The 15,800-nt window shown below is 39.5% G+C and overlaps 3 protein-coding genes across 3 annotated transcripts; 2 read left to right on the top strand and 1 right to left on the bottom strand.

Annotated features, from left to right (window-relative positions):
* Positions 1–1,246: 1,246 nt before the first annotated feature.
* PCYB_101790 (metal transporter) lies at positions 1,247–3,301 on the top strand (the record flags this gene model as incomplete). Its single annotated transcript, XM_004222728.1, has 1 exon — positions 1,247–3,301. A coding segment is annotated over one exon (2,055 nt), but the record flags the coding sequence as incomplete, so codon positions are not given.
* A 2,108-nt stretch (positions 3,302–5,409) lies between these two features.
* PCYB_101780 (hypothetical protein) lies at positions 5,410–6,195 on the bottom strand (the record flags this gene model as incomplete). Its single annotated transcript, XM_004222727.1, has 2 exons — positions 5,410–5,886; positions 5,994–6,195. Coding segments are annotated over 2 exons (678 nt in total), but the record flags the coding sequence as incomplete, so codon positions are not given.
* A 5,698-nt stretch (positions 6,196–11,893) lies between these two features.
* PCYB_101770 (karyopherin beta) lies at positions 11,894–15,268 on the top strand (the record flags this gene model as incomplete). The annotated part of the gene is made up of 2 exons (XM_004222726.1): positions 11,894–12,559; positions 12,599–15,268. 2 exons carry the CDS (start codon positions 11,894–11,896, stop codon positions 15,266–15,268), a joined length of 3,336 nt encoding a protein of 1,111 aa, XP_004222774.1.
* Between the last annotated feature and the right edge of the window lie 532 nt (positions 15,269–15,800).

Genomic DNA, 15,800 nt, shown 5'->3' with positions numbered 1-15,800 from the left:
ACTTTTTCGAGAGTATTAGCCGGTTAGCAGTTCTGCATATCGGCAGATTGGCAAGTGGCCAGGGAGGCACAACTGGTCAGGAAGGCAGTTGGCCAAATTAAGAGTGACCGTTTGCTCACCCCCATTTGATTATGTTACCATCGCATCTTTAACGCGAAGCAGCGCCGAAATCCACGTTGCTCATCCATCACGGAACGCACAGACAATCCGCAGAAAATACGCAGAAAATACGCTGAAAATACGCAGAAAATACGCTGATAATACGCTGATAATGCGCAGATAATCCGCAGGCAATCCGCAGAAAATCCTCAAACTGTCTACAAAATATCCACCTCGTCTGCACCCCAAACATTGCTCCTCCGCTCTCGCGTTCTTTTCTATGTCTCTCTCCACATCAATGGATAACCATTTGGACAGATTATCCTGATGGGTCTTTTTGACTTCTGATTTAACACGAGAACACTACGTAGTTGTTGATTACTTCCACGACGCTTAGTCGCAACAGCGTATCGCTCTCCTGTATCTTCCATTATATGAATAAATTAGTGTAACCTCCACTGTATAGCTACACTGTTAGAGTTTTTTTTCTTTTTTTTCCCTCCCTTCTTTTTTCATGCAACACTGTTGTGGTGCAAAGTGTACTGTAGAATTGATTGCTTTTTTTTAAAGTTTGAACGAGTGTTAATCGGGAAGGCAGATTGCATGCGTGTAGCTGCACGGAAAACCGGATGGCCATTTCGTAACGTGCATGTATATACATACTTGTTATGTGCATATATAGCGAAGCGGCGGAGAGGGTGACACAGCATACCATTTGAGGAGCGTGCGTGGGAAGTCCCCTGCGGAGTAAATGCCTGATTGGATTGGGTTGCCTACAAAGCTGGTGTGTTATTTCACTCGTAGAAGAACCTATCCGGAAGATTGACGCAAGCAGCCTTTTCACTCGGGAATCCTTATGCAGCCTTTCTTCTTTATCTATCCCAAGGAAGAAGAAATATATAGGAAGACGCACAACAGTGGATCTAGCGGAGAAGAAACGCGAATCGAACTACATCAAGCTCAGCGCTTGTAGCCAAGTCAAACGAGTATAGCCAAACCAAACGAGTGTAGCCAAACCAAACGCGTGTAGCCAAGCCAAACGAGTGTAGCCAAGCCAAACGAGTGTAGCCAAGCCAAACACGTGTAGCCGAACGACGCAATCGAATAAATTGCAATCCGTTGTAGGACCACTCAGCAAGCGACAAAAATGAGTCCCGCGCACGAGGGTAACAGCAACGCAAGTGTTGCAAGCAAGAAGGGCAGCAACAACAGCAGAGAGGTTAACCTGAATAGCGGCAGAAATAGGACCCACCAAAGTGGAAACTCTCATCACATCGGGAACGCCCAACGGAGGAACGTCAAGGAAAACCAAGCCAACGTATACAGCTACCGAATGAACGCAAAGAGCAAATTTGATCAGGAAGAAAACGAAGCGGGGGAAGCCGCAGAAGCGGCAGTAGCACCTGACGTAGGAGAAGTAAAGCAATCCAAGCATGACAATGCCTATGACGGAAAATTTATAAAAAAAGATGTATGTAATATGGGCAAAATAAATAACGACAAGTCAAACATGAATAGTAACGCCACCTCAACGAATTTTAAAGAAGAATCGAGCATGGCCAATGTGGACATGGACACAGAGAAGGTACATAGTATGTATATAAAAAAATTAAACTCTACGCAGTCAACCATGAACATTGAAGGGAATAATGATACATACAAGGAGGAGGAATTGATACAAATGGGAATGCAGAATGGAAAAGCCAAAATGGAGGACTGTAGCTATAACTACAAAAATAAAAAGATGACCAAAAGTAAACATAAAAATAATAATAACATGTTGGAGGATAAAATGGATGACCAGCTAGCCAACGGAGAAGATGGCGATAAAGAAATGTACAACAATTCATTTTATCTGTCAGACAATATGGAAGAATTAGGTAATGAAGAAAAAAATATCTCCTTCATTAAAAAAATCAAAATGTGCTTTAACTATTTTGGCCCAGGATGGATCGTAGCTATAGCATATTTGGACCCAGGAAATTTGTGCAGTAATTTAAATGTAGGGTTAATTAGATCACCTGTTGATAATGCTACTAATAATTTGGTGAAGGATTATACAGGATATCATTTACTATGGATTTTGGCATATGGTCATATCTTGGGTTTTGTTTTCCAAGTATTATCTATGAAGCTGGGACACGTGACAGGGTTAGATTTGGCATCCATATGTTACAAAGAATTTGATAAAAAATATTCCTACCTATTGTACATTTGTGTGCAGATTGCCATATGGGGTGCACACATACAAGCCATTGTAGGTACATTTGTAGCTATTCATTTAATTTTTGGGATATCTGTGAAGGTAGCCATTTTGTATACCCTAGTAGAAGCACTAGTGTATAGCTTCCTCGAGAATAAAAGTCTTAACCTTTTAGAAAATGTCCTAAGTTTGCTTATCGGATTGCTAGCTCTCTGCTTCATTTTTAACGTTTTTATGACCCCAATTAACTACAAAGAGGTAGCTTACGGTATTTTGTACCCACGAATTCCGGAGGGGAAAGGATTTGATGCCATGGCGTTATTGGGTAGTATCATATCAGCACATGTATTTTATTTACACACAAATTTAACATCCAAGAAGAAAGCTGTAATATTTAACGATAGAATGTTAAAAAGATACAACACATTGGGGACCGTCGAATCTGCTGGTTCGCTGTTTCTCTCCTGTGTCACCAACTGCATTATTGTACTAACCTTTGCGGAGGTTAATATTAATGCGCACGATAGAAGAGATGCGTACAACCTTTTCACAGCATACGAAGTGATGAAAAAATCTTTTGGGAAGATTTCCATGTATATATGGTCCTTTGGTCTGCTAAGTAGTGGAAATAACTCCAGCTTTATGTGCGAATATGCATCCAAGTCTGTATTTGAAGGATTTTTAAATAAAAAAATTAACACCTTTTTACGAGTACTATCTTTCCGATTCTTCCTTTTCTCTATTTTGTATTTATTTCTACTATACGATAAGTACAGTATTGACCAGCTGACAAACTTTATCAATGTCATCCAAGTCCTGCTGCTGCCTCTGGCCATTGTCCCTCTCTACCGATTTAGTATTCATAAAAATGTGTTAGGAAAATTTGCCTTAACAAAATATTCCAAATTATTTGTTTTCGTCATTGTTATTTCGATAATTATTGCCAACTTGATGTTAACAGTTTTTGATTTTATTCAGAAAGTGCCCAATCTGTACTCTGTTTGTTTTGCTATTTTTTTTTCCATGCTTTATTTATCCTTCATGTTTTTCCTCTTTAAAATGCCAATTACGAAGACCTACTGTCGCCAGCGTTGAAGCGGGGCGTGCGCAGGAGCGAAGCGAGCGAGGCCAATCGCAAGTGTGCGCGCGGGTGTGTATGTACTCTCTTGTGTATACCATTGTGTGGATTTTCTTGTGCGCACACGATTGTGTGGATTTTCTTGTGTGCATACGTCTGTGTGGATTTTCCTGTGTGCATACTCTTGTGTGTTTACGTTTATACACGCGGATCGAGGGGTGCTCCCCTTTCCTGGCTTTCCATTCCCGCGCCCCGCCGCTCAGCAGCAGGGGGCGCCAGCCCACCTCTGTATCTTTATATGTTCCATCACCTGTGTGTATAGCCTATCTGCGTATGCCGCTGTGTAAGCGCTCGGCCCATCAGTGTATTATCCCATCTCCCACTCACATATACCCCTGTAGCGGCTGCCAAGCCGTTGCAGAAACACCTGACTCTTACGTTTATACCGCCTATGCTTTAAAACGACCGACCATTCATCCGTCTCTATGCCCTTTTCTCACTTTTTAATGTATATTCCTTTTTTTTTTCTTCTTACTTCCTCCTCCATGTAAAACATACATTTTTTCTTGAACTAACATTCGTGATTGTAACTTTAAAAGCCCATCCGTATAACAGTTATTAAATAATTACCTTACCGATTCATATTTTTGAGATTGAGGGGATTGCAAAAATGGTTGAGTAGTATCGCGTAGCGTTGTTAGAGATGAACAACTATCTCATCGCGTTTGACACGAAGGTTGCGCTTCTCCTTTTTAATATGTTTTGGGTAACTCTGTGAAGCTTGGTTTTGTCTTAACCATTTCGCCGCAGCGTAGTCGCGACATATGCACAACGTAGAGGCATTAGGCGTCCGTCCGCTTCGCCCGTTCGGTTGTGCCTCTGCGGGGAGCGCACACAAATACTGCCTCCTCAGGCGGGACTCACTATTTTAGTACTTATTCGGCAGACAAATTTAACATGTCTTTCCTCCGCTTAAAATATTCAACTTTGCAGTTGGTTAGACAACATAGCGAAAGAGGCGCGCTCCCCTTTTTTCTGCGTTCGCCCCTCTCCCATCTGTATTGCCATTTGGTAGCTCAAAATGTATAGCTTATGATTATGCCGCTCTGTCTCAACGTTTAGAAGAAGAATTCCTCTTTTTTTTTTTTTTACGTTTACAAAACTCCACTCAAATATAGTTAAAAGGATTTAAAAAAGTTTAATATTACATATGCATGTGTACACGTGTTCCCATTTACACACACGTGGTTTTTTTTTTTTTAAGATGATATCTTCGCGTGGAAAAAGGATCGTGAATGTTACATAATTGTGGAAAAAAAATGTGTGAAAAAAGTATGAAAAACGGATGAAAATGGGATAAAAAACGGATGAAAAACGGATGAAAAAAGGATGAAAAAATAAAAAGTAAAAAATAGAGAATAAATAAAACAACGAATATGCAATTAAAACAACACAACGGTAGGTATTTAAAAAAAAGGTAAAAAAAAAAAAAAGCGCGATATTTCTCGCAGTTACTTTAAAAAATACGGAAATGTACAAAGGGGGGAAGGCGTGTAATTTAGTGGGGGCCCCAAGGCCCCCTCTCCTCCTCCTCCCTTCCTTTTAATTTTATTTTATTTATTTTTTTTTCTGCCTGCATGTCTGTGTACCCATGAATGTATTTACACACCCACTCACAAGTATACAGACGTACATACATGGACACACATTTAGCACAGGCGCAGAAGTAACAATACAAGCTGAAACGTAAAAAATAAAAACAACTAATTATTGTACAATAAAATGCGTCAAGCATTTTATATTTAAAAAAAAAAAAATTAATTGCAAGTTCAAAATTTTACTGAAAAGGAAACGTATGCTCTCGCACATGCTTGTTGTATCATTTATTTTACAGCTAATTTTTTTTTAAAAAAAAAAAATAATCTTCTCAAATTATTTTCGCTTGTCTGAACCTATTATGCATTACCATCAAAAGATTACACGCATATCGTTGTAACGATGTGGTTTTTTCCCTATACACCATTTCACTTTACAAAAATCTAACTAATTCGTGATCATTATGCTGCTGAAATCCAATATTGTAATATTTTTCAAGACTGGCAACATTACCATTGTTGCATGTGTTATTATGCATATCACAATTATCCTCATTCATTTCTAAATCATGGTGTTGGTGATGATGACGGTGGTCTTTACACGATTGCTCATCCAATTCATTCGGTATTTTTTTGTGTTTACAACATCGATGTAAGTTCTTCGACTTTAAAAGTTGGTGCGCTGCATAATTTGTGCTTACTAAAAAAATTGCCGCTAATATTGCCATTGGGATGTGCATTTTTTTGTATATATTCATTACACTTGGGCTGCTGAACTCAATATGCGCATGCGACAGCACAAACATTGTGATTCCCACGAGGGTGATGAGCAGTAGGGGGAAGTTTTTCAGCTGGACGAAGTTATAAATGGTCGTGAATGAAATTATCGGCGTCATCACATACAGCGCAACCTGAAAAACGGGGGGAAAACGCGCATATGTGCGGTGCTACACAATTGGGTAGACACATGTACACATTCGCGCAAATGTGCACATGCAGCTTGCACACGTGAGGGTACCTTCTCTACTATTTCGTGCCATCCATGGTGGTGGGAATGATGGTGATCGTCCACTTCTGCGTGGCCATTTTCAGGACTGTTGACCACATTAAAGAGAGAAATCACAACAGTGATGAACGGAATTAAAATACAATCGAGGAGGCATATAATACTTGCTATGGACGATATATTGTTCAAATTTGACTTTATGTAAATGTATATCCTGCGGTGAGGGGTGAAACAGGGAGGGGGGAAATGTTATTAATACCTTGTGCCGCACATATACCCTCATGTGTGTATACGTACGTGAGGGCTGAAAAAAAAAAAAAAAAAAAAAAAAAAAAAACACACAACACACTTTCTACACATGTATAGGCAAACATATAAAAATGTTAGTGGCAATTCCATCGATTTGGTACTTTCACCCTTTTGATTAACACATGTGCGGGAAGAAGTTGCCTCGGGGCCAATTGCCTCTACTTAACGTCTCACAATGAACAGAGTAACGTCCCCCCATGGGAACAACACAAGGAGGGAAAACATAACAAAAGGGGGAAAAAAAAAAAAAAAACACTCATTAACGAATTTGTAATCCTTTCAGCATATTACCTCTTCAAGCGGTTCTTCATATTTCACAATCTGATATATTTTATTCGCATAAGAAGGTTTATCAGTTCGGTTGGAATAAATATATTTTTTTTTTTTTTTCATTCATATAAAATAAATGAAAAAAAAAAATGAAGGATTGCAAAGACTAAAACAAATCATCATGGATAAAAAAAAAAAAGAAAAGAAAAGTGAAAACTAAACAATTCAAAACATTTGCCGCGCTTATACTTTAACACATGTTTCATTTGGTTAAACCCTTACATGTAAATATGCACATAAATTGAAGAGGAAACAAAAAAAAATAAAAGAAAAGAAAGCGAGGAATAAATAAATATGTGAGAAGTATATACATTTTATATACTACTCTATTTGAATACTTCTTTTCTAAAGATTTAACAACAAGAATAAAAAAAAAAAAAAAAAGCGGTTAAGTTAAAAAAATTTTTATGCACAATTTTTGGGTCCCTTTCCCCCTTTCAAAAGTGGCAAGGTTTAGGAAGAAGAAAAAGGTGCCATTTCGATGCGTCAAGGGATATCTCAAATGCTATGTGCATGCACTGAGTAAAATGGTACAAGTGGCTTCAATACGGATATGTACATGGGTGCCGAGCAGGCACATATGCGCATACATACAAAATTCCTACAAGCGCAGCTTTTACCCATGTGCACATACCTATGCAATACACGCACGGAAGACCACATCACACTGCGTAGGTGAAAAGAAATCCACTTAAAAACAGTTTAAACACACGAAGGAAAAAGAAAAAAAATAACCTTGTAATTCTTCACCTTTTTGCAAGCACAGTTTGAACCCCAACGGCGTGATGTGTTTCGTTCGTCCCAGTTTTTTTCACATTTAAGCTGGATTAGCTCGAAACAAAAAAAAAAAAAAAAAGTAAAATGAAATAAAAAAAAATGCATTTTCGCGAAGCGCATCGAATGGTATACAAGCACATTTTCACTTGCCAACTTGATGGTGTAGCACGCAGAGTAGCTGTGCTTTAGCTTTTTCCCTTTCTATGCACACCTATGCTAATGCGCGACGACAGTTCGGGTTGGCAAAGAATGCCAAAGTAGAGAAATTAAAAAGGAGGTTAAAAAGTGGCGGCGAGTAGATACGTGCATTGGAAAGCACAGCGACATATGCTGAGATGCACTCAACCAGGCATAAGCACAAATGGGGAAACCGAGTGGGCCAAATAAAATGGGTGAACCAATTCGCATGAGCAATCACCATGCGCAGCATAAAATGTGCGTATGCACATGTGATGGGCCGAGGGGCACTGTTGCGTTCGACCACTAGGTCGTCTTTTCCCTTCAACGATTTGTGCTTCCAAATGGGTGGCACTTGAAAGAAGAAAAAATAAAGGGGAAAAAATGGATTGAAAACCTACATAAAGTTTTACCCACACTTTGATAGCACATTTGAATACCCCTTTTACTCAGAAGCAGTAACGGCTCTGGCAAATTGTGCCATTCTCTTTCGCCCATACGTACGCGCAGATGGTTCGAAATGCGTTAACAGTTGTGATAAAATAGTGCAATCTGCAAATACATACGCTTAAGCTACGAACGTATGCGGAATGCGCTTCCACCACACACATCAATCCAGTTATTCCAACCCGTCCCCTTGTTATCACCCACATGGTATGCCAACCTGATCTCGTCACTTTCGCATACCCCAGCAGCCAGAACAACACACATTTGGTGACGCCGCCCAATGGGCAAAATAACATCGTACGTAATGTACATCCCTGAAAAATTGAGCCTCCATAACCATGTTACCTGTGTGCTTACGCGCGTTTGTAGCTTGTGTGTGTTTACTATGGGTGTGCCTGTATGACATGCATTCGTTCACCTCAGGCGTGTTCTTTTTATTACATAATGGGTCAGTAAGCAAAAAGGGAATTCGCTCGTACCCCCAGAAAAAAAAAAAAATCCCAAATAACTCGTGTAAAACGTAGCATACATGAAGCAATTTCTATTTCGACCGAAAAACAGAAGGTGTATATATATTCGTTTTGCATTTCTTTTAAAAAAAAACCAAAGAAAAGGAACACAATTTTTTTTTTTTAACCCTTTTAAACAAATATGGGTGTAGAAGGGGTGGTGGTGATGGTTTGATAGTGTAAAATATAGCACTTCCAGCCGCATGACAGGTATTATTTTTTCGAGTAAATGGATAAATCATATGCATTTTGGGAAGGGAAAAAAAAAAAAGAATGAACGCATAACTGCATATTAATTTGTATAAACATACCAACGGGGGGAAAATAAAAATGCGAATCTTTTACGGAGTGTACATTTTACTTTAAAAAAAATAAAAACAAGCGAGGGGAAAACTGTTCGTGCGAAAATTTCACTTTGTCCTACAATTGCGCAGTCGCGTTATACGCCCCTTTAATTATGCCCCTTAAAAATAGTGCCATTTTTATGTGCTCATATTTATACGTGTGGCATAAATATGCACGCACATGCGAAATAGGCATTTTGTTTACATTCCCTGAAGGGGGGCAGCAGGTCACCCTCTTTCCTTCAGCAGGCGAAACTGCGTACGCATTACAGCAAAGGCGGTGCGGCAAGCATGCGCCTGGTTAAAGCAAACAGGTAGTGAATCCACCTACATTAGCAAACGCACATATATATACCGTACGTACATATGTATGCTTTTGCTTATTCATATCCAGCTAAGCCGTAGCAGCAAGCCGTAGCAGCAAACCGTAGCATCAAACCGTAGGTCGCCTGAATGTACGCGTATTTGTGCGCCCCAAACGTACACGCATCCCGCGCAGCAACTTATCCCCCCTATTATACGTGTACGCAGTGGTGCACGCACATGTATAAGGTACGTACGTACGAACGCATACATGCATACATACATGCATATATATACATATGCATAATCATATGCATCCTTTCCACGCAGGAGGCATACATGTGGCACACGTATTCACGCCGCGCTTTTTTTTATGTACCCAAAATGGTTGCAAAAAGGAAGGGGCGCTTTTAATATATATTTTACCCAAACGAGATACACCCGTGGTCCTACCCAATTTTTATCGCATATTTTTTTTTGTGCGCACCATCGCCCCATCGTGTACGTGCCGCAATTTTTTTGGCCACAGGCAGGTGCGCACAAAAGGATAGGGGGATAAATCAACATATATGAGAATGGGTGAAGGAAAGCCAAAAAAAGGGAAAAAAAACAAAAAAATGTACATAAAAAAAAAAAATGCAATAAATACAGCGCAAGCAAGGTGCTACAATACTACGTCATACTGCATGTTATGCGGAAATGTTGCTTAAAAAAAACCAATAACATATTATGCCCCCTTTTTTCATCGTACTTATACGTCACCCTATTGAAGGCTGCAGGAAATGCTCACGTAAAAGCAAAAGTTTTTTTTTTTTTGCTGAAGGGCTCGCTACCTTCCCCCCCTTTCACTTGTACTTGTACCTTTCCACCCAAAACGAAACAACTACAAAAGCATACAAAAAGAGGTATAGCGCATAAAAAGTGACAGAGAAGAAACCGCCATGAGCGGTATAATCACAATGCAATATATAATATTATATTACGTGCGCGTATGTGTACACCATGGGCGTATCTCATCATACATAAGAAAAGAAAGCGCGAAAATAAACTTGCAAAAAATATGTATACTGTAAAAACATATGATACTTGCGTACACGAATACAAGTTACGTACGTACATATATTCACGGAGTGTAACTTGCAAGGCGCTCTTCTTAAGTTAAAAAAAAAAAAAAAGAAAAACACCCTTAATGTTCTTTTGCCATCATAATATATATTACTTTTCTTCTTTGGTTACATTTTTTATTTTTTTATTTTTGACACCGTTATTTATTTAAGTGAAAGGTATCAAAATATCCAAATTAAATTTTTATTTATTTTTTTACTATATTTTATGTACTTACGCAACTGTAGCTAATTCACCATTTTTACTTTCTTTTGTTTTTTCCAGCCATCTTACATCTTACGTTTTGTATTCTTACATCTTTGCATTTACGTCACAATCATCTCATCATATGCATATACATTATCGTGCTTCCCAAGCCCGTCCCCCCCCTCCCCCCTTCATCACGTTTTAGCGCTTTCGTATAATTTCTGCGGCACTTATGTATGTGTTATATATAGCAAAGTTTTACTATGCAGATTTTTTTTTCTATTTTTTTTTACCAAGTTTTCCTCCTTTTTAATTTTTATCCTCTCAAATGAGTAAGCGCAGTGTTAAAAGTATTGCATAAAAAAAAAAGGGATTAAAAAAAAAAAAAAAACAAACAAATAAGTTTATACTGTACATGCGTATGTTACCATCTTTTTTTTTTTTTTTTTTTTTTTTTTAAATTGTTGGAATGGTATCCAAATTGTATATGCAATGTACGTTTGTTTAATAATTAAGTAAAATTATTTTCACAGTTGAGGAGTTGAAAAGTAGAAAAAAAAATAACCTTTCGAGGAGGCGCAAAAGGAGAGCTTGTTAACGTGCAGGCAGGCAGGAAAAATATACACGCATATATATATTATATATATTCTCACGTTTGTATGTATGCATCGCCGCGCGACGACGCGTTGTACACCCACACCTGCCCCAAACCCACATGCGCACATCGCATCTTACATAAACTGCGCCTTCCGTTAACACCATCACGATCAGCACGACCAGCACGATCAACAAGATCATCACCAAGCACTACTACACGCACACCCTCTTTGTATTTAAAGTGTTCCTTTCGACACTTCCTACAAAATTTGCCACGAAGCGAAAGTGACCAGTTTGCACGCACATGTACATATGTACTTACGTGAGTACTTGTAAGTAGTCCACCTTCTGCAAAGGATTGTTGTGTTTGTGTGCCGACTCAAAAAGGAAGAGGCAATTGCTTGTGGCGCTAAAAAAAAAAGAAGTCTGTTTAAACGCAGTGTTTTTTTTTTTTTTTTTACGCGCCAACGGGTTAGTCCCCACCGGAGTCGTCGCATATATGTGCCGTTTAGCATAGAAGGAAAAAGGGATCCACCCAGAAGCGGAGCGCCCGAGTGATTGAATGTTTGAGGGTTGAGCGATTGAGTGATTGAGAGATCGAGCGATTGAGCGGTAGAGCGACAGAGAACAGAGCTACAGAGCAACCGATTGACCGTCCGTTTGAGTGGCAAAGCGGCAGTGCGACAGAGCAGCCGATCGACCGTCTGCCTACCTGACCGTCTGCCCATCTGACCGTCCGCCCGACTTACCGACCGGCCGACCGAGCGAGGCCCCAGGAAACTAAGCGAACTCGACAAAGTAAGAAGTAATGGAAAAGATTGTGGAAGTAATTGAGGGATTAAGCAGCTCTGATAGCCATGTAAGAAACGAATGCGAAAATACGTTAAACTTTTACAAAAAAAATGACCTGAACAACACGGTGCTGTCTATTTTGAAGTTGCTAAAGAGCCACAAGGACAGTCAAGTGAGGTTGCAATGTGCGATATTGATCAGGAACCTATTCCGAGCGTACATCAAGTCGTCAAATGTAGAATCGGGAGTGGAGAAGGAGAAGGGAGAAAACTCCCAACTAAACGCGGAGGAAGAAAACTATTGGGATTTATTACCAGATAATTTAAAAAATATTGTCAAGTCAGAACTGATAAGCAACATAAGTTCCGAAACAGACAAAATGGTGAGGAGCAACTTATGCAATAACATAATTGATTTGTCCTCCAAGTTACTCGTAAATAAGCAATGGCCAGAATTGTTATACGTCACATTGGATTTTTGCAATTCTAACAACAATGACGTATTGATTAGTGGCTTTAAAATTTTGGGAGGAATTTTGAGTTGTATCCCTTTCCAGCTGGAGCTAAAAAAAGATGTAGTTTCGTCAGTCTGTATGAAAGGGTTAAATTCGTCAGATGTACAAGTTAGAGGAGAATGTATCAATTTAATTTCGTGCATCGTAGAAGATAACAACTCTGTACTGGTGAAGTGTGTACAGCCATGTATTCCACAAATTTTGCAGTCCCTAAGTTTGATGGTAAAAAATAGTAGCTCAGACATATCCGTGTTGGAAGAATGCGAAAAGGTTCTTCAGGCTATTGGAAAAATGATTGACTATAATGCCAAGTTTTTTACTAAACATATTTCCAATTTGTGTGACATTTTGTTTAGCATATGTATGAAGGGAGACAGCGAATTAAATTACGATTTTGACAGTAGCTTAAAGTCGTTAAGTATTGAAGCACTTATTACCATTCCGGAGAGGAGACCCAAAATGGCTCTCTCCGTCCCCCATTTCGTGGACAAAATAGTGCACCTGTCAATGTTATTTATGCTTGATATTAATAACGACTCGTTTAATGAGTGGATGAATTCGATTAAGGAAGGCAAAGACGACAACCAAGAATTGTACGATATAGGAGAAGAATCGCTAGATCGAGTTGGAAAAGCATTTAGCGAATTGGAGGAAGCCGAGTTCATTCACATTCTGTACAATAAGGTGTCTGAGTTTTTAATGAAGAATACTTGGGAACATAAGTACGTTGCTATTATGGCCATAGCACAGACGATAGAATATTTGCCTGAGGATGAAATAGAGGACCAACTGGAGCATGTAATAAAGATGTTGTTGCAAGTGTTGCTTGACCAGGATGTGCGAGTTAGGTATGCTGCTTGCCAGGCCATTGGCCAAATTTCTCTAGATCATCAACCGTACGTTCAGAAGGAGTACCCTCGACAAATAATTACTGCTTTGATAACCACCATGAATGATGTACATCTTCGAGTTCAGTCACACGCAACTGCAGCTTTTGTGAACTACGCAGAGGAACTGGACAAAATGGCACTACTTCCATTCGCAGACATGATTATTGATATCCTTCTGCAGAAACTGAATTCATCGAATTATCTGCTCGTAAGAGAACAGGCCGTAACCGCTATAGCAGTGATTGCAGGAGTTATTGAGGAGGACTTCTTAAAATATTATTCCACCGTTGTGCCCATGATGAAGGACATCATTCAGAAGGCAGTTTCGGAAGAGGAGAGGACGTGCAGGGGAAAGGCCATAGAATGTATCTCTATCATCGGACTTTCCGTGGGGAAGGAAATATTCTTAGAAGACGCAAAGGAATGTATGAATGCATTACTTCAAATTAGTAGCACCAAAATGGATCCTGATGATACGGTTAAGGAGTACATACAAGAAGCAATTGGAAGGATATGTAGAGCTTTAGGAAATGACTTTTTCCCATACCTCAGCAGCATCGTACCGACGATTTTGTCCCTCTTAAGCGTTTTGCCCAAACCGCTAACAGATGATGAGGAAGATCTAACCATCACCATGGTTTCGAATGGTCAGTACGTAGGGTTGAAAACGTCTCTCCTGGAAGACCAGGAAAAGGCTCTAGACCTCCTAATCATCATCATTGAGGTACTGAAGGAAAATTATAAGGATTATATAGAAGCCACCGCCACAGCTGTGTTACCCATGCTGAATTACGAACTGTCTGACGAGATAAAGCAGAAGGCTTTGACTGCAGTTAGTGAGCTGATAGAGGCCGCAAGAATTCTCTCTGAAAAAACGGACAACAACAAAACGATGCTGCATGCTATCTTAACAGCGGCTGCGGAAAAGGTTTTGAAAAGTCTATCGGAAACGAAGCTAGATGATAATTATGAATACATCCTAGACGTAATGATTATCGAATCGAATGGACTCTACATGTGTTTGCAGAAAGCAGGTTCGAATGTGCTTCCCGATGGAACCCTGAAATTATTCTTCAACCAGATTTTTAAACTGCTACAATGCTCAACGGATAGGAGACTGGTATATAACCAGAAAAAAAATAACGAAGATGTCGATGAAGACGAATTATTGATAATCGACAGGGAGGAAGAGTTAGAGCAAAACTATCGTACCAACTTGTTAGACATTTTAGGAGTACTCATCAAATATCACTCTACGCAATTCCTAAACACCTGTTGCGATATTTGTATTACCTTTATTAACACGTATATGAACTCTCCTAACTCGGAGGACGTTGCCTTGGCCCTCTACGTCTGTGATGACTTGCTAGAGTTTTTACAAGAAAAGAGTGTGTGCTTATGGGAATATTTTATGAATGCATTGTTACTAAACATTAACCACACGGATGATAAGGTGAAACAAGCCGCTTGCTATGGAGTCATTCAGGCTACCAAAATTGAAGCCTTCAGCAAGTATGCAAATGTAGCTGTGGATTATCTTTTAAAATTAGTGCACCAGAATACGTCGAGCAAGAAACCAAAGGAGTTCATTTCTGCAATTGACAACGCGGTAGCTGCTTTGGGAGATATTGTCCTAATGCACACGTCCAAATTTAACAATGCGGAAGAGCTAATAAAATTGTGGTTAAATAATTTGCCCATCAAAGAAGACGATGCTGAGGGTAGACGAGTTCACAAAAATCTGATCGACTTAGTTTCGCAAAATCATCCGCTCCTCTTTGGTAAGGATAATTCCAACACTGCGAAAATTATAGAAATATTTTTAACCATCTACGAGACGGACTTCTCCGACGCCGATTGCAACAAGAAGATTGCATCCCTCATTAATTCGCTCGACCAGGCGTACCTCAGCAACTTGGCTTCTTCAGCCTTGACCAACAAGCAGGCTAAGAAGCTCAACCACATTGTCAACAGCAACCGAAAGTGACGCCACGCTTCGGAGTGCTCCTGTAGGAAGAGTCCAATAGGGAAGGCCCTACCAGTTGGGAGAATGAAGCTCCAAAAAGTGTGAAACCCTCCACAGTGGGGGGGTACCCCAGTTGGGAAGTCTCTCTTTCCCAAATTGAAAAAACTCCAAAAAATTGTAAAATTCACAAAAAGAAAAAAAAAAAAAAATTAATCCCCCCAAAAATGCATAAAAGGAATAAAGTTTAACACCTAGCGGACGCGCGGTATATTCGCATTTCCCAATTGTTCCTGCGCGACTGCAGGCAAAAATACCATGCGCTCTTTTCTGGAAAGCCTGTGGGTGTAGAAAGTGAGCCGGCCCCAGAACAAAATGCCTCTCACTTAGGACGCTTAAATTCTATGTATGCGGGGGTTCCACTTTTCCATTTTTTTACTTTTCAACTTTTTTACCTTTTTATTTTTTACTTTTTTATTTTTTAATTTTACCCTCTGTGCGTCCCATCCATCTGGCGTGCTTTTTTTTTTTTTTTTCCTGCGCAGTTGTATATTTA

The sequence above is a fragment of the Plasmodium cynomolgi genome, chromosome 10, assembly GCF_000321355.1.
Source record: "Plasmodium cynomolgi strain B DNA, chromosome 10, whole genome shotgun sequence".
In the NCBI taxonomy this organism is placed as follows: Eukaryota; Apicomplexa; class Aconoidasida; order Haemosporida; family Plasmodiidae; genus Plasmodium; species Plasmodium cynomolgi.
Note: the sequence above shows the minus strand (reverse complement) of the source record. Positions and strands in the feature narration are given on the sequence as shown.